Genomic DNA, 20,902 nt, shown 5'->3' with positions numbered 1-20,902 from the left:
CAAATATGTGTCCCAGATTTTGCGCTTTGCTAACAGCAGTGGTCCTGCTCTTTTAGACAACGCCACACCCACCAGAAGGGCAGGAGTGTCCTGAGGCTCCTTCTCCTGCTGCTTCCCGTCCTGTCGGGTGAGTACCCCTCACCAAAAATGGGCCTCTCAGTCCTGGGGAGAGGGAGCAGCTCCTGAGGAAAATAACCATCTCTTGACAATGTGACCCACAGCTCTTGTCTACTGCTGGAGACACCCAACGGTGTGGGGAACGGGAGCGTTGCAGGTAAGTGTCCCTTGCTGTGGGAAAGCCAACGCCTGCAAAGGCCGTCGCTCTGCCCTCCTGCCTCCCCTGGGAACACGCAGTGCCTGCTCGAAACTCCCCATCACCGCTGAGGCAGAGGCGAGGGAGGAGCACTTCTGGTCATCCTTCAGTCTCCTTAGCGCCTGCTTGGGGTTTAACACGGAGACGGATCTTCCCGAGTGACTTCCAGAGGGTGGCAGGCTGAAGTGGGGAGCACTTTGGCAGAAGGTGCCTTTGCTGCCTGCATACCCATCGGAGAGCCTGGGGGGGGGTCAGATGGAGACCCGAAAGATGCTCTGCTGAACGTGGATGGTTAAAGAGGCCAGGTTTGGGTCAGGGTCTCTCCAAAGCGACTGAAAGCAGCAGGAAATTCTGCCACCTCTCCGTAGGGGAGTCTCCTTTGGGAAGCCCTGGCAGTGCTCCTCATGCTTGCTCCAATAGAGTGTCTCTCCAAAGAGTCAATTCTGGCAGTAAACAAGCTACTTAAGGAGTCCATCCCACACCCTCTTTATCTTGCAGGAGGTGTCGGGCCTTCCTGAAGCGGAGCTGCAGTCTCTGGGGTAAGAGCGCTTTCTTGCCAAGCAACACACGCTGTGGAGCCGTCTCAGCTGGCTTCATGCTGCCTGCACTCACTTGCTTCGCACCCAGGGCTCCCGGCCTTTCCATCTACTACCCACGGTGCTGGAAGGGAGCCATTTGTAAACCAGAGGAAGGAAAGGGGCTGGGGGACGGGGCTTGACCCAAGCTCACCTGACCCTTCTCTGCACGGCGTTTGGAGCCTGCCTGCAGAGGCTTGGCAGCTGCTGGACAAGACCTGCTTTCCCTCTGCCTTGCAGGAACTCACAGGCTTGGCTGGAGTAGAAGATGCGGGAGCTCGAGGAGACGGTGGCTCAGGTGTCTGCTGCGAGGGGGAACATACTTCAGGCAGTGAGAGAGGTCCTCGTAGACCATGGTGTCCAAGCAGAGAAGAGAGAGGTAAGGGTGCTGGCGGTAGATCAGAGACCCCGCTACCTATCCGGGCTCCCTCCTGCTGCTTCCTCTTGGCACTCTCAGAGTCGGCACCTCTTCCGACAGGTCTTGCCTTGGGTTTTCTGACACACAGGCGCTCCTTGGCTCTGTGCTAGGGCTCGGGGTTCATGCAGAATGGCCTGTGCACGTGTGTGTGTGTGTTCACTGCCATCTCTCCATTCCCAATTTTTCCCCAGGAAATTCTGCAGTTGACACAGGTGGCAATTAAGAAGGTGCTTGAAAACTACCTCCAGATGCCTGACTGGGCTCTGGAAGCCATAGGTAGGAAGACAGGAAGTCTCACTGCCCTCACGTTGTCTATGGCACTCCCCCAAACTCTGCCAAGCTCTGCTTTCCAGCCTGAGAAATGCATCCTAATGCACTGCTTCAACTCCTAATCTCTCTCCACCGTCATGTAAGGTGCCACCATTGATGAGGAGAGGACATCCAAGAGTTATGGTGAGCAAGGCAAGAAGACCTGGTGGCTTTCTCCATTTGCCTTCTCTTCTGGAAACCCTCCAGAGACAATCTTGCAGGCAGGTGTCACAAAGGAACTCCTGGCTTCAGTGTGCTTCACCTCCTTGCTTTCCATTGGCAGACCAAGTGCACAGCACTTTGCTGCAGCCTGCATTGCATTCCTGACCCCTGCGATCCCTGGCAGCACTGCGTCCCATCAGGAAGGGGACCGAGATGAACCCAGCTGCTGTGACCTGCCCACCACCCTTGGCTGCAGTTTGCCAAGGAACTTTGTCCTTGGGAGTCCCACTGCCATACGGCATCTCTGAGGGTCCCTTTCCAGAGTGGGTGGGAGTGGTGGGGGCTGCTGAGCCATGCCAGCAGCGAGAGGTGCTCCTCTGGGCCCCCGGCCCTGATCTGGTCTACCACGTCTGAAGCAGGGTCCATGTCTGCATTGGACCTTGTAGCTGCAGCGGAATCTTTGAAGGACGATGGGGTGAGGTACGCTAGGGAGACCTGCCCTTTCTCTGCAGGCTCTGAGAAAGCAGAGCTGCCTTGGGAAAGGCGGTGGAGCCCAGAGGGTTTGTAGAAACACTTCCATATTGCCCTGCTGCCCATGCACTTGTACTCATTTACAAACAGGATTGCAGCCCACAGGCAAGGCAAGGTCTCTGCTTCTGGCCAAACAGGCAGCTGTGGTGGCTCTTTGGCTGCCAGTAGCAACTGATGGTCATGGCTTTCTGGTTTCAGCCCCGTATTGCCCCTGGCAACTGCTGGGCTTTCCAAGGATCTCGGGGCCGCGTGGTCATCCGGCTGCCTGAGCAAATCTGGCCAAAGGCTTTCACCATCTAGCATATCTCCGAGGCAGTCTCTCCTTCCGGGGAAGTCAGCAGTGCCCCCAAAGACTTTGCTGTCTCCGTAAGTCCTGGCCTTGCACTTCTCGGGGAGGGTTGGGGGTGGGGGGCGGCCCCAGGGAAAAGCTGTACCAGAGACGTGCTTCTCGTGGTGGCTTCTCTCAGAGCTCTGTCTGGGGCTGGGTGCTGCAGCGCACCGCATCCCCTGGGGCGCCACTGGGGGCACGTGCAGGTTCTGTGCCTTTGGGGGCTTCTTCTCTGCTTCATGGCCAACGATCCTGGAGCACATGCTGAAAGCATCCCGACCCACACTCACCCTAAGCTGAGTCACCAAGGGAGCCAAGGGAGGTGGGCAAGGGTTCCCACGTTTGGCCTCGCCGTGCCCATTTTCTGACACCCTGCTTCGGCCTGACCGGCTCCCTTTCTCTCTCGTCTTTGAGGGAGTGGATGAGGCAACGGCAGAAACTCTCCTGGGGACATTCACCTACGACGTGCACAAGGAGATCGCTCAGACATTCCATGTGCAGGTACCGCAAGAGCTGTGGGCAGGATGCCCGGGAAGAAGGCAGGCTTGTCTGCAAGTCCTTGGAGGAAAGAGTGCAGAGGATCACCCCAGCCAGCCTCTGCTCTCCCACGCTCCATGCCCCTGCGGGGAAGGCGGCAAGAGGAGGGCAAATGGGGCTTTGCTCTGCTGGCCGAGGCAGCTGCCCCACCTTTGCAAGGGCTTTCCTTTCCCTTCGGGTAGCGCAGAGAAAGCAGCAGTGGGAAGGGGTGCGGGAAGGGAAACAGTCCCCCTCAGGGGAGACGGTGGCAGGGAGGATGGCAGACGCCTGCCCCCCTCAGCGGGACTCTCCCCGCGTCCCGCGGCAGCCCGGGCAGCACTGTGCCTCCGCTTTCCACAGCTGCCCTCAGCAAGCCTCTGAGGCCAGGCCTTTGCTTTCTAGGCACAGAGGGCTCCTCCTTGGCCCTGGCAAAGGGGGCTCTGCTTGCCCTGGCTTCCTCCTCCGTCAGGGCTGCCCTTTGGTCCTCAGCAGGGGAGCGCAGGCAGGGGGGCCTCCCGCAATCTGTTGTGGCTCTTCCCACCAGCGCAATGATGGCTCCCCACATTTCTTTACAGAAGGAGCTTCCCAGGACCTTTCGCTACATCAAATTCCAGGTGCAGAGCAACTGGGGAAACCCAGAGTACACCTGTGTGTACCGGGTACAGGTTCACGGGAAGATGGTGAGCCACAACGACCACCCGCAGGCCCAAGACCTCCTTTAGGAAGAATCATAAAACAAAGACGATGTGTGGCAGCTCGACTTGTGTGTGTCCCTTGCAAACGTTCTCCCAGGGGGCTTCCTACAGCTTGTGCTGCTAGTGGGGAAGGGAGCTTTGTCCCTCAGGAGAAGGATGCTTGTGGTCCGGGCTGCAAGGGACAGCGCAGGGGAATGGGGCTTGAAGGAGAAGCCCCCGTGGTCCAGCTCCGGCTTCCACAGCCCAGGGTCGCTCACCAAAGCTCCAGTGTCACTGAGAGAGCAGAATCGCAGCCCCGGGAAAGCTCTCCTGCTGGCAGAGAAGAGGAGCAAAGCAGGCCTGTCTAGGCACCATGTTTAGTGTTTCATTTAAAGGCACATAAAATGGGATATCCTTGGAGAATAATTCCCCCCTTTTGTCCGTTTACTCTTTCTGTGGTCACCTCTTAGCTCCCCCCACAAACACCCCTCATGCCCTCACTTCCCCCGCAGACACGCCCATCCCCTTCCCTTCTCCCACACCCCTCCAACCCCCTCAGCCACCCACGTACCCGCTCCCCCTCTAGACACCCTGGCCCTGCCTGCTCCCCGCTTCAGCCCCACACTCGCGATGCCGGGCAGGTCAGCGTACTTGGGGTCAGCCATGGCCGGGGGGCATTGACAGGGGGGACGTTTTCCGGGGGATGCCCCTGGGTGGCCTTGGTGTTAGCAACTTACTCATAATTGCTTTTCAACGTGATGAAGATAAACGAGGAGCATTTAGGAAAAACTCTACAAGAGCTGATGTGGGTGCAAATGTTCATAAAAAGGACATGGGTTAAGAAATGGAAGAAGAAAGGGTCTTTTAGTGTACCTGTGCCAAGACTAAATGGGAAAGGTCTCTCTCTGCTGCCTGTCTTTAATGTCCTGCCAAGCACCGTGGAGAAAACATCTACATGGGATTAATAACTGGATCTTTTTAGAGATGAATTTAAGAGTGAGAGGGGAATTCATCACGGTGGGTACATTTAGTTTAGTCTTCCTTTTCTGGCCAACACAACTGTAAAAGCCCTTCTATTATTCTTTGCATCTTTTGCCAAATTCAGCCACAGCTCTTCCTTCGCTTTCCTGATTCCATCCCTACACATCCAGGCAGCATCCCTATATTCTTCCCACGACACAGGGCCCTGCTGCCACTGCCTCTGCATTTCCTTCTGACGCTGCACTTGGACCAGGAGCTCCTTACTGAGCCATGCGGGCCTCCTGCATTCCTTGCACAATGTCTTGCACATGGCAATCAAGAGCTCTTGCACGCTAAGAAAAATGTTCTGACAGAGCTGCCAGCTCTCTTCAGCTCCTTTAGCCCTGAGGGCAGTGTCCCAGCGCATCCCATCCACTAATTCCTTAAACCACTCAAACTTCACTCACCTGAAATTCAGGGTCCTGACCGTACTCTTTACCTGGCCCATATCGCCATATCCCTCAGGATCGAGAATTCCACCAGGGCATGATCACTGCAGCCCAGGCTGCAACCAGCCTTGACCTCTCTATTTACTTCTTCCATGCCTGCAAGCAACAGGTCTGGTAATGCTTCCCCTCTGGCTGGGCTCTCTATCACCTGCATTAAGAAATTATGCTCGACGCACTCCAAGAGTCTCCTGGACTGCTTACAGCTCGCTCTGCTGCTTTTCCAGCAGACGCAGGGGGACTGAAGTCCCCCAGTAGGATCTCAGCCTCCCAGTGGGATGCTTCCTGCCGCTGAAGTAAGAACGCTTCCTCAAAAGGCTCCTCGTGCTCAGGTGGCCTGGAGGGAACACCAGCCATAAGGTTTCTAGCTGCACAGTGGTGCTTAGCTCCTCCTCTCTGTTACCCAGGCTGCGTGCATTGGTGCAGAGCCATTGGTACACACCCTAATTCCTGTGAAGCTTTTCACAGCTGTTTCCCTGTTTCTTCCTAATACATCACCAGCCCATGGCTCTTCCCTCTTACTCAAAACTCCATCCCCTTCCTCACTAAGTCGACTTTTACACGCACCTGGCCTCTTTTATACCATTTTCTGCCTAACCCCACTTTGTTCCTCCCGGCTTCCCCTTCCTCTGCACGTCCCTCATGGCTTTGCATAGCTCTCCTGATTCCCGCATCCCTCCCAGTCCATGGTCCCTCTGATTCACAATCATGTCACTTGACAAGTCCGGTTGGTCCTCTGGGAAGTGGCACCTGTAGTTTCTTGATGGCACAACAACTAGTGTGACTGGCAAAGTTCCTTTCTTGTCATTCACTCCATCTTTCGTCAAGTCTCTGTCTCAGCACACTTTGCTTCTGGTTTCCCCTTTTGTCTCTTAGCTTCCCAATTCACAAGGTCCCCAAGCAGATAACCTTGCTGGAATAAACACTCTCCCCCTCTCACACGCCTCCATCCATCAGCATGACTGGCCAGCTTTGGTTCCCAGCACTGCCTCCCTCAGCATCTGCCCGTCAGGTTTGTGTCCCTGTCTCTTGCCTGTGGCTTCCTCCTTTCCTCATTATTGTATTATGCCTTGTGGCAGCCAAACAGGGCCTTGACCCAATACTCTCAGGGGATCAGACGTGCTCCCTCCACACCCCCATACACAGGTGAGAGCAAGCTATGCTGTGGCTGGCTGTCACGAGCAAGATGAAAATAGAGACCATGCCAGCGCACGCGTAGACAGCCCCCACACAGAGCGAGGGCTCCTTTTGTGCCGCTGTCGACGGTGACCGCAGGCGGTGCTGGGGCAGCTGCAGGCTCCCTGGGAGGAGAAGCGCAGATAAACTGCCCCGAGGGCTCAGCCAGGGCCGCTGTTCCATGTCACTTCCATGGCCCGTATGTTTTGCGGGACAGTCGCTGCCGGGGCCTGGAGCTCGGAGGAAAGTGGAGGCTCGGGCAGCTGCGCAGGCCCAGCTCTGGCTGGGGTGTTTGTAGCTCCCCAGGGCCCTTCCTGCTGCCTGTTGGGATCCCTGCCCTGGGACACGCCAGCAGCACAGGCCCCGCTGCTCCGCCAGCCCTGGCGGGACAGGTGCCGCGCCCAGCGGCTGCCGGGGGAAGTCCCGGCCCCTGCCAGCAGCCCCGGCGCCATTTGCCCTGGCAGCCCCTCTCCTCTCCCGCCACGTGCTCTGCTCTGATTGGCTGCCAGCACCGGCCACCCCTTCCGCTGTGCCCAGCGAGACATCAGGCGCGGAAGGCCCTGCCCCTGCCTGCACAGGGGCCGCCACTTTGGTTTGGCCGCCAGGTTGGGACAGGGTGCCGCCATGCCATGGCCGTCAGCTGCCATTGGGTGACACCTCATGCTGCTCTCTGATTGCCTGACGGCCATTTCCTGACACCGTCACACCCGCCTGCTCTCAGGCAGCCCCTGGGATTGGCTGGCAGGACTGGCCACGCGTCCCGGTGTCCCCAGGGCCACGGCACAAAGGAAGCCCCTGGCATTGCCCACAGGGAGGCTGCCACTTCCCACAGCCTCCTTGCCCACCTCTTTTCATCCGGCACTGGGATTGGCTGGCAGCCATTTCTTCACCCCTTCATACCCACGTCTTCTCAGGCAGCCCTGGGATTGGCTGCCCACCGCCTTTGGGCCAGGAAGGGCTCACATGTACATATATGGACATTTATCTAAAATATATATTGTTATAAATAGGTGGACAATTATGTATAAATGCATATTTTATTTAAAATTATGAACAGTATTTCTTTATCTGTAGCTCTATATGCATGTAAACATTTACAAAGCTATAGAAAGTAAATATATGTTGCCATAAACACATAGGTATGAAACAGATAAAACCTTTTTTGTAATAAGAGCTAGTGGAGTGAGCAATTAACGTTCAAATGTGAATAGAAACAAAAGGAGAAGGCCAGGTCGGGGTCCCCCACTTTACCAGGCTGCAGAACAAGCCCTGGCAGGGCGGGGCTGGGGGCACTTTGGGAGGGCAGAGGGGTGCCCGAAAAGTGGTGGGGCGTGGGCAAGCTGGAACATGCCCAAGGGCTACGGCCCGCGTCTAGGAGGCCTCCAAGGGGCCCCCACAGCAAATCCTGTCACCTGCAAAGAAGAGCCCAGTGCTGTGAGCCAGAGTGGGAATCCCCCCCAGCCCAGCCCAGCCCAGCCCAGCCCAGCCCTGCAGGGCGGCCATGCAGGCTTACTGGGGCAGGCTCTGGGCTTTGACCAGTGCTGCAAGACACAGGCCATGCTCTCCGTGAAAATGGAAAACCAGGACAAAATGCCAGCTTCAGAAGACCACGTGCATGGGGACAAAGAGGAAAAGACCCCAAGGGAATCCCCCAGAAGAACCACATGAATGAGAAAAAGCAGCCAATGGGCCCATGAACTGCACATTGCACTTTGAGGTGTCACACTAAGAAGATTGATGGTGGAGGTGAGCTCCCTTTCCCCATGGTTGGGGGGATCTCACAGCTCCCTTTAAGAACATTGTGGGGGGCAGGCTGGTGCTACATGTTTTGCCTCATTCTTAGCTTGATGACCTGATTGAATGTTGCAAAAAACTCCAGATGACTGAGTGAGGGGAGACGTCAGGAGTGGGCTGGGACTTGTCCAGGTCCACCTGAGCCACACCAGCCAAACCCAGTACCCTGTGTGTATGTCATGTGAAAGGACAGGGAAGCAGGGGGTAGTGGTTGATGGAAATGCATTGAATCCTGCAGGCCTTGAGCAGGATGCAAATGGTCTGTAATAAGGGGTGGAGATTGTCCTGGGTCTGGCTGGCGTGGAGTTCATTTTCTTGACAGCAGCACGTATGGTGCTGTGCTGCGCGCTGGTGGCTAAAACAGTGCTGATAACACGGTGACGCTGTGGCTATTGCTGATCAGTGCAGGCGTAATGTCAAGGCCTTCTCTGTGTCTCATTGCATCCCCACGGCGAGGAGGCAGGGGGTGGGCAAGAGGCTGGGAGGGGACAAGGTCAGGGCAGCCCACCCGAACTGACCAAAGAGATAGTCCATGCCATCTGGCATCTTGTTAAGAAATACAGCTGGGAGGGGAGTTTCTCCAAAGGAGCCATTGCTCGGAGACTGGCTGGGCATCGGTCTGCTGGGGTGAGTGAGTGCTTCTCCATCCCTTCTTTCCTTTTCTCTTGTTCCCTCCACTTCTTCAACTGTGTTTATCGTCACCCATGAGTTTTGCTCTCGCTGTTGCCCTTCCAGTTGTCTCCCCCATCCTGCTGGGAGGGAGGCAGTGAGTGCCTGGGTGGGGGTTTAGCTGCCGTCTGGGGTCACTGCACCACACGAGCACATAGCACCTAGGCTGGTATGTGCTTGTGAGGTCACTGCTGCCTGAGTAGCTGATAGGCCAAGAGGAGGCTCATGGCTTGTGTAGGAGCTTGTGAGGTCACTCTTGGCAGAGTAGCTGATAGGCCCGGACCAGGTGCAAGGCTTGTAGAGGAGCTTGTGAGGTCACTGGAGACTGAATACCTCAACAAGGAGTACATGGCAAACAGGGGGAGATGTGCTTGTGAGGTCACTGCTGCCTGAGTAGCTGATAGGCCCAGAGCAGGCCCCTGGACTCTGTAGGTTCTTGTGAGGTCATTGCTTCCTTGAAGAGCTGACAGGGCAAGAGCAGGAACATGGTTTGTGGGGGTGGTTGTGAGGTCACCGGTTCCCAAGGAGCTGATAGGCCAGGCGAAGGCCCAAAGCTTGTGTAGGGGTTTGTGAGATCATTGGTGCCTGAATACTTCACAAGCCAGGAGAAGGCCCATGGGTTGTGCAGGTTCTTATGAGGTCACTCAGGCCTGAGGAGCTAATAGGCCAGGAGCAGGCTTATGGATTGTGTAGGTGCTTGTGAGGCTGCTGGTGCCTGAGTGGATGATGGGCCAGGAGCTGGCACATGGCTTGTGAATGTCCTTGTGATGTCAGTAGTGCCGGCATAGCTGGTAAGCCAGGAACAGGTCCATGGCAGGTGGAGATGCTGTGACATCACCTGTAGCTGCGTGGCGGATAGGCCAGCAGTATGCACATGGCTTGTGTACGAGCCTGTGATTTCCCTGCTGCTGGAATAGCTTTTAGGCCAAGAGCAGGCATGTGGCTTGTGTGGGTGCTTCTGATGTCATGCAGATCATATGGAGCCCCTACCCAAATGTGGCTTTTTGGAAGAAGCATCATCATCAGGAGCCCATGCACCACAGGCAGAGGTGTGACAGTGTAAGCCATGAGCACAGAGCAGTGGCAGCAGGAGGGGGTGAGGTCACGTCACCGATGGCACCCGTGGCCGTGGGGCTGGGTGCAGAGCGGCCGTGTGCATGAGAGGGGCACGACGGGGGACGGGAGCTGCCTGGCCCCGTGGCTGCCAGGCCGAAGGAGCAGCCCCTGCAGCCCTGGCTGGAGCAGTGGGGCTGGGGGTGGCTCGGGGGCACGGCAGGGATGTGCCTGGGCACGGTGCCAGGAGGAAACCACAGACTTCCTGCACGGGCGCTGCCAGGGGAGCGCGGCGAGCGCTGCGAGGCCACGTGGGCTGTGGTTTGTGCACCTGCAGGCTCCAGGTCCCGATCCACCCGCGGGGAATAACGGCACCGCAGTGACACGCTGAGAGCCAGGGACATGTCTGAGCCTCGGGGCTGCGTGTCTGCTGCCAGGGCAGGGCCATGTCCCAGCTCCGGCTCCTGCGAGGGACCCACCGTGGGTCTCTCCAGGGAGGGAGGCGTGAGCCAGCACTGCTGGCATGGAGCTCTTCCCCTGGCCAAGGCTTTTTCCCAGCTGCTGCTGCCAGCACAGCAGGGGCTGTGGCAGGGGAAGGGGCTGTTCCCTTCCCATCCTGACACAGGTCGCGCGGCAGTCCCAGCCCTGTGCTTCCCATGTCTCGGGGGCCTCGGGACACTCACGCCTTGGGCTCTTGGATGAGCCCAGTGCAGGAGATGCTCAGTGCTCCCTGTCCCCACAGCAGGCTGCAAGGAGTGACAGACTCCTTTCCCCTCCACGCTCAGCTCGTCCTGTGACGATCCCCCACCGCAGTGACCCTGACGCCCGCAGTGGGACAGAGATGTCCCTCATATATGGTCATGAACGGCGCTGGAGAAGTTCATTGGAGGACTGATCTGTGTCGGAGGGGAGATAGCTGCCGCTCATGTCTAAAAAGGTGCTGCTGTTTCGCTTGGCTCCTCCTGCAGCTGGGTCGGCATCTGCAGAGATATATCAGCCTGCCATCGTCGTTGTCCCCGTGAGTTGCCCGGAGCCGTGGCAGGGAGCGGGGCGCAGCAGGGCTGTGCCAGCGGGGCAGCAGGCTCAGGATGGGGATGGAGGGACTCCTGTCCCCTCGGGTGCTGTGCCTGCTCCTCTGGGTGCAGCTGTGCAGGGGTAAGTGCTGGCTCCCTTGTCTCACCGCCCAGGGCCAGTGGGTAGCGGCGGGGTATCAGGATCCCTTTGGGGCTGGGGTTGCTTTCCCGGCAACACTGGGACAAGGGTCAGAAGGTGCTCACGTCCATGGACCTTCTGCCTTTCCCTGTGCCTCTCTGTGTTTAAGGCAGCCCGTGCCTGGCTGCATTTAGAGACATCCCCCATCCTGGGGTACCCTTTTGGGCTCCTTGTTCCCCCGGGCTGTGCCCCTGGGGCCAGCAGTGGCCCAGGGGGTGATGGCAGCACTCAGGGATCCCCAGGGCACAGCCAATCTGCGGGGTGCCCCGCAAGGTTTGTGTGCTGCTCAGTGCCCCCGGGTGCAGGGGAGCCCCGACCCCAGGAAGGCAGTTTGTGTCCCCCAGGGAGAAGGGGAGCGGGCTGTCTGCACTCGCAGGCTGCAGAGGATTTTCCTTCCTGGGGGCCCCGGCCAAGCACAGGGGCTGGGCTGATGCCAGGGGCGAGGAGGGGACGTGGGTTGGGGGATCCTTGGGATTGTGTCGGTGCTCCCTGAGGACACAGAAAGCCCTGGGGGTGGTGTGGGTTTGGGTGGTGCCAGGGAAGGTGGTGCCGGGGAAGCTGCGGGCGTGGGGGCATGGGGCTGTGCAGGGTGTGCTTGGCTGGGGAGGAGACGGTGCCCTGTGCAGGGCCTGGGGGCACGGTGTGTGGGTGGGCACGGGCAGGGGCCGTTGGCGTGGGAAGAGGTGCCAAGGGCTGTGGGGTGGTGAATCACCCAGCAGGGCTGGAGTTGGGCACCCCAGCCCTGCACAGACCGTGGGGACAGGAGGGACCCCAAAACTGCTGCAGGGACAGCCTGGAGGGGAAGGGGCTCCCACCCCGGTGCCTGTGACTCGGCCTGGGCAGGGGTGACCCTTAGACCTGCAGTCTGGAGCTCGGCACTCTCCTGACCGGTCCCATGTTGCTGTTTGAAGGGGCTGCAGAGCTGAGGCTGGAGGATGGCGGCGGGCCCTGTGCTGGGCGAGTGGAGGTGAAACACCAGGGCCGGTGGGGAACCGTGTGTGGTGTCTTCTGGGACATGGATGATGCTGCAGTGGTTTGTAAGCAGCTGGGCTGTGGGTCTGCTGTGAAAGCTCATACCAATGCACACTTTGGGCCAGGATCTGGCCCCATTTGGATGGATGAGGTTGACTGTGCTGGCACTGAGTCTGCCCTGTCTGACTGTACACACTGTGGATGGGGACAACACAACTGTAATCACAATGAGGATGCTGGAGTGACGTGTTCAGGTAAGGGGCCAGCCTGTTCCCCACCTTTGGGACCGGGACAGGGGAAGGGACCTGGCTGTGCCCTCAGGGAGCAACAAGCGGGTACCGGAGCAGGGCTGGGTGTGGCTGGTGACACTGCCAAGCTGGGACTGTCATTGCTGCTGTCCCTGGTCCCTGAGGAAAGAGCAAGGGGAGCCCACCCTGTGTGTCCAGCCACTGCCAGGCCCCAAGGTGGCTCAGCCCACCCTCAGTGGGGGCCTGGGGCTGGGAGATTAATCCCTCTCCCTGCCCCGGGATGGCTGCTGGTTCCCATCTTTCTCCTCCCATTCAGCCAGGACCTGTCTGGCATTGCCGAGGGCCAGGTCCCCCCATGCCAGAGGCACCGGGAGCTGCTCACGTGGCCACCCAGAGCCCCGGGGAAGGGCATGAGATGGCAAGGGACTTTTGGGTTGTGCCTGCTGGCAGAGAGGAGTCCCTCAGCCTCAGCAAAGGGATGTTCAGAGGGGAGGAGCGCTGGCCTTGGGCAGAGGAGCAGGGTGGTCCGTGGCACCTCATTCCTCTCCCAGGGTCCCCCCATGAGTTCCAGCCCATGGGGATACGGCCCCAGGCAGGCAGGGCCAAGCTGCTGCCCAGCCTTTCCTGCCTGCCCCAGCCCGCGGCTGCCCTGTGCCACAGGGGCTTTGCCAGCACTTGCACTGTCCTCAGTGCCTGTGCTTGCACCGGGAGCTCGTCCCACTGGCACCCACTGGCAGCGGTGGGGTGGTTGCGGTCTCTCTGCCTGTGGCCACCTTGCAGAGCAGCTGGGATGTAGGCACGTAACTGCCAGAGGGCTCTGGGAGAGCTTGAGGGGTCTTTGGTTGCTCCAGGATTTGTCCAGCTGGTCGGAGGGGACAGCCCCTGCTCATGACGTGTGGAGATCCATGATGGGAAGCAGTGGAAGACTGTCTGTGACTCCGACTTTGGTCCCAAAGCTGCTGAGGTGGTCTGCAGGGAGCTCCAGTGTGGCGTACCCCTGTCCGTGCCTGGGGCAGCTCGCTTTGGAGAAGGTGTGGGTCCCATGTGGGACAGAGAGCTGCAGTGTGCCGGGAACGAATCCTTCCTCATGTTCTGCCCCAGGGGATCCCCCAGGGACCAGCCTTGCACCCATGCAAATGCTGTCGGTGTCACCTGCGCACGTAAGGTCACAGGGGGGCTGTTACATATCGTTTCCCCACTGGGTCCCCTCATGGCTGCAGAGCTGCTGAGAGCAAGGCTGTGCCTGTGGAGCATGGGAGCCTGGTGCCAAGTGGGCAGCAGCCTCTGTGGGGCTGGATGTCCTCCGGCTCCTGCCTGCAGGGCCCTGCAGCCCCCAGGGGCATCTCCTGGGCTGCCTGCGCCATCCTGCCCGATAGCCAGAGCAGGGCCCTGGGCTCTGTCCCAGCCCCCCTGACCAGCCTCGCAGGAGGGGCAGTGTGGGTGGGGGGTGGCAGGGATATACGCACGCGTGCACACACACACGCACGGCTCCCTGGTACCCTCACAGCCACCCTCTCAGCCCAGTTCCCTTTCTCCCCTCTGCAGCTGCACCCAGGACGGCAGCACCAACCCCGCGAGCAGGTAACCTGTCCTCCCTGCCAGCGCTGGCTCTTCTCGGGGCCAGCTGTGAGCCACAGCCGCAGGGAGGGGGCTCCTTGCTGGGGTGTGAAACTCCCAAGAGGAGGCACCGGGACAGCAGTGGGGAGGGGCGTTGGGGAGGGCTCTCATTTACCCAGCAGCCTGGGAGCTTCCTCATCCCTCACTCCTGGGGTCCCCTACCCCTGCTGTAGTGGGGGGCAGCACTGGGGTGTGCCAGCCCCCACCTCTCCCAGGCCTGCTGCTGCCCTTTCTCTCTTCCTGCCCATGCAGATCCCAGCTGGGACCGTCCCACCGGCAGCGGGAGACTGTCGTTGCCCGTCATCATCTGCATCGTCCTGGGGGCCCTTCTCTGCCTGCTCCTGGCCCTCCTGGCCGGGCAAGTGCGAAGCGCCAGGGCTGGGTGCGCAGGTGGGTCCCGGGGAAAGATGCCTCCTGGCAAGGCCAGGGGTGCTGGCAGGTGTCAGTGAGCGGCACAGGCAGAGCTGGGGGGATAAGCGTGTGTGCTGCCTTCATTGCCATGTGCCGCCTCATCCACCGCCTGACCATGGGCCATGGGCCACCAGCAGCAAGGGGTAGAGAGAGTCCAGGCACGGCGGGAGTTAGGGACGGGGCGAGGAGAGAAATGGCAGAGCTGGGCTGGGGGAGGTGGGAGCAGAGAGGACACATATGAGGACACGACACTGGCAGCGCTCCGGGCAGCTCTGGAGGGGTCTGTGGGGCAGGGGAGATGCCAGGAGGAACGTGGGGCAGCAGGGTCCATCCCTGTGGTTTCAGGCCCCCAGGCTGTTCCTCTGTGCAACCGTGACCTCCCCGCGGCAGGGCAGGGGCCGTGCTATGGATCCCTGGGGCAGAGAGGGGGCAGCTCCAGGGGGAGAGGAGAGGCGGGAGCTGCTCCAAGCTCAGCACCGGGGAGCTGACCCAGGGGCCAGAGGGGCACAAGGGCTGTCTCTGAGGGGACGCTGTGAGGGTGTCGCTGCCCCAGATCACCTCCGTGGGGACATTGCCCTCACTGAGGAAGGGGTAGCGGTGAGCAGGCAGCGCAGCGGGGCTGTGCTGTGGCCAGAGCCTTTTGCTGGCCCCGGGGACCAAAGCAGGGGGAGCAGAGCAGGATCCTGTCCCCTCTCTGCCTGTCCCTGGGCCAGCCCTGCCGCTGTCCGCAGGCTCGGGGAGAGCGTGGGAGCCCTTCCCTGACGCCGTCTATGAAGAGATCGGTTACGGCCCGGCATGGGAGAAGCAGGCGAGGTTCAGCGGCTCAGGTGGGTGTGGGTCCCTCATGGGGGCACATCGGCAGGGCTCTGTCCCCAAACCTCCACCTAGGGCTGACCCACGGCAGTCCCCTGGCCTACGGTCCCTGCAGTGCTGGGGTGTGTGGGGAGAGCAGCCGGGTCCTGGGCCCAGCAGAGGAGCTTCCTCCCCAGCAGTTCTTCCCATCGCAGCCAGGGACAGCCCCTCTCTGCCTGCCCCTGCATAAATCCCTGGGTGACACCGCAGGGCTGAGGGAAGGGGCTGTCCCGGGGCAGCTCTGGGAGCCCCGTTGAGGCAGGCTTGGTCCCAGGGGAGCAGGGTGAGTCCTGAGCCCTCCTCCCCACACAGCCCTGCCTCTGTGGGTCCCCCGTCCCCAGCAGCACTCACCACAAGCCGGCTCAGCAGAGCACACTCCCATAACAGCCGCTGCGCCTCTCTCCAGGCTCCTACTCAGAGGGGTCCCTGGCCAAGCTGCAGCCCTACCCCGCGGACAGCAAGGAGGAGGAGGGTCCGGGCTCAGCACCAGGTAACAGGGTGTGGGAAGGAGTGGATCTCTCCTCCCTGCGGCCATGTGAGGGACAGCGGTGTCACTGAGTGTCCCCACAGAGCTGGGGAGTCTCCTGGGGTGCTGCCAACACCAGGGTCTGAGCCCCACGGCCCTGCGCATCCTCCCGCCCTCTGCTCTGCAGATGTATCTCCTCAGTGTCACCAGCTCCCCTCTCCTTTCAGACGTCCCTGTCCTGCTTGGAAGTGACCCAGCGCATGGCTATGATGATGCCAGGGAGGTTTCTGCCCCTGGGGAGGATCCTGCCCCTGGGCAGGGAGCCTGGGAAATGCCCAGGGCACCAGAGGAGGGAGCAGGGCCCAGGGATGCCCCTGGAGGTGAGAGGGAAAGATGGCGCTGCCGCTTTATGGGATGCCATCCCTGGTGCCGGGTGAATCGCTGCCGTACGGAGAGCCCAAGCTCCTGGGATGGGGGACCCTGCCCTGGGAGTTTTCCCTGGGGGGCCCGGGGCTGGCAGAGGGAGCTGGACATGTCAGGAGGGAGGAGGAGACGGGAGGCAGGTGATGCAGAGAGCAGGAGGGGCACCCCATGGGGCCAACGTGCAATGGCCTGCCTTGCTGCTTGCAGGGGCAAACCTGCGCTTGCAGAGAAGTGCTGGGGCCCCTGCAGCTGAGGGAGATGCCTGGTCCCTGTCCCCAGAGAGCACAGGCTATGATGATGCTGAAGAGGTGTCTCTGGCACATCCCCCTGAGCACAGAAAGGCTGCGACAGCAGAGCTCAGTGCACAGCCATCCCTGAGCCCCGCACCAGGAGAGCCCATCCCTGCCGTGCAGCTGGGTGCAGCCGGGAGCGAGGAGGGGACTTTGCAGCGGGGAGAGCCGTGAGCACCAGGGAACCGTCTCCCTCTTCCCACGGGCAGCAGAAACAGCCGGCCATTGCCTCTCTTTTGATTCCCCTGGTTTCACGCTGTGCCTCCGCAGCTGTTCCTATTAAAAGCCTTTGGGGTATGGCCCAGAGCTGGTGCTTGCCTGCCCCGCTGTCGGGGTGTCTCCCTGAGGCTGACTGGGGGGAGCAGAGCACAAAGACGTGGTGGTGGGGAAGGGGCACATCTCGGGGGCAGAAAGCTCGGGGTCAGGCTGTGGGGCTGCCAGAGCCCATGGTCCCTGGGCAATATTCCTGCTGGCAGAGACGTTTCCACCCTGCCAGCAAAAGTTTCCAACAAAACTGTCTCTCTGCAAGGTGCTGTGATGCGCCCCAGCGGGAGCGCCCATCTCCTCACCTGGGGCTTCCCCAGCTGCTCTTTCCCCCAGGCCCTGCCTGGGCCATGCTGGTCCCACAGCACACAGGCCACGACAGAGCTGCCGTGTTGGGCTGAGCCCTGGGCTGTGGCCCCACACAAGTGAGCCCACAGGTGGCTGCGGTGCCCTGGACCCCCCAGCCAGCCCCAGGGGCTATCACGTCCCGCGCATCACCTCCCACACTGGTTAGGAGGCAGCTCTGCTCCCCACTGCCCTGGCACAGGGTGCAGAGCCACTTGCTGGGGAGCACGGGGCTGGCATTGCCCCTTGGCTGCCTCTGCCAGCACCCCAGTCTCCATGGGCTCTTCTTGCTGCCTTGGGCCCTGGCAGAGCCCCGCACTCCCCTCACAGCCCCACAGCTGCCTCCGTCCTGGGCAGGGGCTGGAAGGCCCCATGGCAGCCCTGGCAGCCCCTCCTCCTGCTGCGCCTCAGCCCCAACCCCTGCCCTCCTGCTGCCTGGCCACGGGGCTCAGTGTGGGTTTGTGCTGGGGCAGTGCCTGTGTGCAGGTGCAGGAGGGGTGGGAGCAGGGGGCGTGGGGGGACCTTTCCCTCAGCGCTGGGGGAGGCAGAGGAGGGAGAGGCCAGGGGGAGGGAGAAGGGATCCCCATGAGACGTGGACTGGAAGCCAGAGCCGTCATCCAGCCCCTGGCCTGGAGAAGGGCCTGGCTGGGAGGGTGCTAACGTGGGCACATTTCCATGGCAGAGGGAATTTTGTGTCCCTCCCTGTCGTGCTGTCACCCCAGCCAGCAACTAAGCACCACACAGCCGCTCGCTCACCCCGATGGGATGGGGGAGAGAATCGGAGGAGTAAGAGTGAGAAACACTCCTGGGTTGAGATAAGAACAGTTTAATAATTGAAATAAAGTAAAATACTAATGATAATGATAACAATATAATAATGGTAATAATGATGATAATAATAATAATATGCAAAGCAAGTGATGCACAATGCAATTGCTCACCATCCACCGATCGATACCCAGACAGTCCCCGAGCAGCAATCACTGCTCCTCGGCCAACTCCCCCCAGTTTCTATACTGAGCATGACGTCACATGGTATGGAATAGCCCTTTGGGCAGTTTGCATCAACTATTCTGGCTGTGCCCCCTCCCTGCTTCTTGTGCGCCTGGCAGAGCATGGGAAGCTGAAAAAGTCCTTGACTAGCATAAGCAGTACCCAGCAACAACTAAACCATCAGCATGTTATCAACATTCTTCTCCTACTAAATCCAAAACACAGCACTGTCCTGCTGCTAGGAAGAAAATTAACTCTATCCCAGCTGAAACCAGGACATCCACCAAAGAGTGCACCCATCAAATCCATACCTCCCCAATTTAGAGGGAAGGATGTTGTGGGGGACCGTGTTGAACGCTTTACAGAAATCCAAGTAGATGACATCCATTGCTTTTCCCATGTCCACTGATGCAGCCACTCCTTCACAGAAAGCCACGAGGTTGGTCAGGCAGGAGTTGCCCTTGGTGAAGCCGTGCTGGCTCTCTCGAATCACCTCCCTGTCGTCCATGTGCTCGAGCATAGCTTCTAGGAGGATCTGCTCCATGATCTTCCCAGGCACAGGGGTGAGGCTGACAGGTGGGTAGTTCCCAGGGTCCTCCTTTCTTCCCTTTTTAAAAATGGGCACAACATTCCCCTTCTTCCAGTCCCCAGGGCCTTCACCTGACTGCCAGGACTTTTCAAATATCATGGAGAGTGGCTTGGCAACTACAACAGCCATTTCCCTCAGGACGCTGGGATGCATCTCATCAGGTCCCATAGACTCATGTACATTGAGGTTCCTCAGGTGGTCTCGAACCTGATCTTCCCTTACAGTGTGGGAGGGGCTTTACCCCCCTGTTCCCCATCTTGCGGTCCATCTATTCGGGAGGGGTGAGGAGAGAGGTTGCCAGTGAAGACTGAGGCAAAGAAGTTGTTGAGTACCTCAGCCTTCTCCTCGTCTGTTGATCCTAGGTCACCATTCTTGTTCATTGTGGGGGGTGGGGTGGGTACGCTTTCTTTAATCTTCACAGCTGTGGACATGTTACATCCCTGGCTGCAGGGCAATGTGCAAGAATGTCCTGAAGGGATCTCCCAGAGCTGGCACGTCCCATGGTTGGTGCAGAGGAGAAGGACATGCTCTGGAGCAGGGATTTCCTGCTTCACTGTTAGAGGGACAAGGCATGACCGCTGCCTTCTGCTGGGGATGGCTGCAGGGGTGTGAAGCCGGGAGTACCCCCAGGGCTGTCCAGGGCTGTCCTGCCAAGCAGTTTTGCTGCGCCTCAGGGGGCTGTGTGCCGGGGCAGGGACTCTGCCGCCTGCCAGGGTCAGCACTCAGCCTGCCCGGGGAGCTCGCAACAGCGCTGCGGGGAGAGGCTGTGGGTGGAAGGAGCGATCCCCAGGAGGGCAGGGTCTTTGCTGCTGAGAGGGTGCTGCGTGAGTCATAGAATCATAGAATCGTTTAGGTTGGAAAAGACCTTTAAGACCATCCAGTCCAACCATGAACCTACACTACCAAGTCCACACTAAACCAATCAAGGGTAGACCAGACTGAACCATGTCCCCAAGTGCCACATCTACCTGCTTTTTGAGCACTTCCAGGGATGGTGACTCCACCACCTCTCTGGGCAGCCTGTTCCAATGCTTGACCACCCTTTCAGTGAAGAAATTTTTCCTAATTTCCAAACTAAACCTCCCCTGGTGCAGCTTGAGCCCATTTCCTCTCGTCCTATCGCTAATTACTTGGGAGAAGAGACCAACACCCACCTCACTACACCCTCCTTTCAGGCAGTTGTAAAGAGCGATAAGGTCTCCCCTCAGCCTCCTCTTCTCCAGGCTGAACACCCCCAGTTCCCTCAGCCGCTCCCCATCAGCCCTGTGCTCCAGACCCTTCCCCAGCTCCGCTGCCCTTCTCTGGACACGCTCCAGCACCCCAATGTCTTTCTTGTAGTGAGGGGCCCAAAACTGGGCACAGCATTCCAGGTGCGGCCTCACCAGCGCCGAGTACAGGGCAACAATCACCTCCCTGCTCCTGCTGGCCACACTATTCCTGATACAAGCTAGGATGCTGTTGGCCTTCTTGGCCACCTGGGCACACTGCCGGCTCATGTTCAGCCACTGTCAACCAACACCCCCAGGTCCTTTTCCGCCAGGCAGCTTTCCAGCCACTCTTCCTCAAGGCTATAGTGTTGCATGGGGTTGTTGTAAGCAAAGTGCAGGACCTGGCACTTGGCCTTGTTAAACCTCATACAGTTGGCCTCGGCCCATCGATCCAGCCTGTCCAGGTCCCTCTGCAGGGCCATCCTACCCTCCAGCAGATCGACACTCCCACCCAGTTTGGTGTCATCTGCAAACTTACTGAGGGTGCACTCAATCCCCTCATCCAGATCATTGATAAAGATATTAAACAAGGCTGGTCCCAAAACTGAGCCCTGGGGAACACCGCTTGTGACTGGCTGCCAACTGGACTTAACTCCATTCACCACTATTCTCTGGGCTCGGCCACCCAACCAGTTTTCTACCCAGCAAAGACTACGCCCTCCAAGCCATGAGCTGCCAGCTTCCCAAGGAGAATGTTTTGGGAGACGGTATCAAAGGCTTTGCTAAAGTCCAGGTAAATGACATCCACAGCCTTTCCATCATCCACCAGGCAGGTCACCAGGTCATAAAAGGAGATCAGGGTGGTCAAGCAGGACCTGCCTTTCATGAACCCATGCTGGCTGGGCCTGATCCCCTGGTTGACCTGCACTTGCCTGTTGAGTTCACTCAAGATGAACCTCTCCATAATCTTTCCTGGCACTGAGGTCAGGCTGACAGGCCTGTAGTTCCCCAGGTCCTCCTTCCGGCCC

General features: G+C 59.4%; 2 protein-coding genes across 2 annotated transcripts in view; both read left to right on the top strand.

Annotated features, from left to right (window-relative positions):
• The first annotated feature begins 1,156 nt into the window (after positions 1-1,156).
• LOC142595944 (SUN domain-containing protein 3-like) lies at positions 1,157-6,214 on the top strand. The gene is given in 8 exon segments (XM_075724815.1): positions 1,157-1,267; positions 1,498-1,582; positions 1,721-1,836; positions 2,507-2,674; positions 3,051-3,137; positions 3,728-3,832; positions 5,312-5,409; positions 6,169-6,214. Coding segments are annotated over 8 exon segments (816 nt in total).
• Positions 6,215-11,072: 4,858 nt separating this feature from the next.
• LOC142595943 (scavenger receptor cysteine-rich type 1 protein M130-like) overlaps positions 11,073-20,902 on the top strand; it is a 57,727-nt gene continuing 47,897 nt past the window's right edge. Inside the window, 6 exon segments of the mRNA XM_075724814.1 lie at positions 11,073-11,139; positions 11,573-11,741; positions 11,743-11,944; positions 11,946-12,035; positions 12,068-12,422; positions 13,268-13,573. Of these exon segments, the coding sequence (XP_075580929.1) occupies positions 11,073-11,139; positions 11,573-11,741; positions 11,743-11,944; positions 11,946-12,035; positions 12,068-12,422; positions 13,268-13,573 (1,189 nt within the window).

Source organism: Pelecanus crispus, chromosome 25 (genome assembly GCF_030463565.1).
Source record: "Pelecanus crispus isolate bPelCri1 chromosome 25, bPelCri1.pri, whole genome shotgun sequence".
Lineage (NCBI taxonomy): Eukaryota > Metazoa > Chordata > Aves > Pelecaniformes > Pelecanidae > Pelecanus > Pelecanus crispus.
The sequence above is the reverse complement of the archived record's forward strand: the minus strand, read 5'-3'. Positions and strand labels throughout refer to the sequence as shown.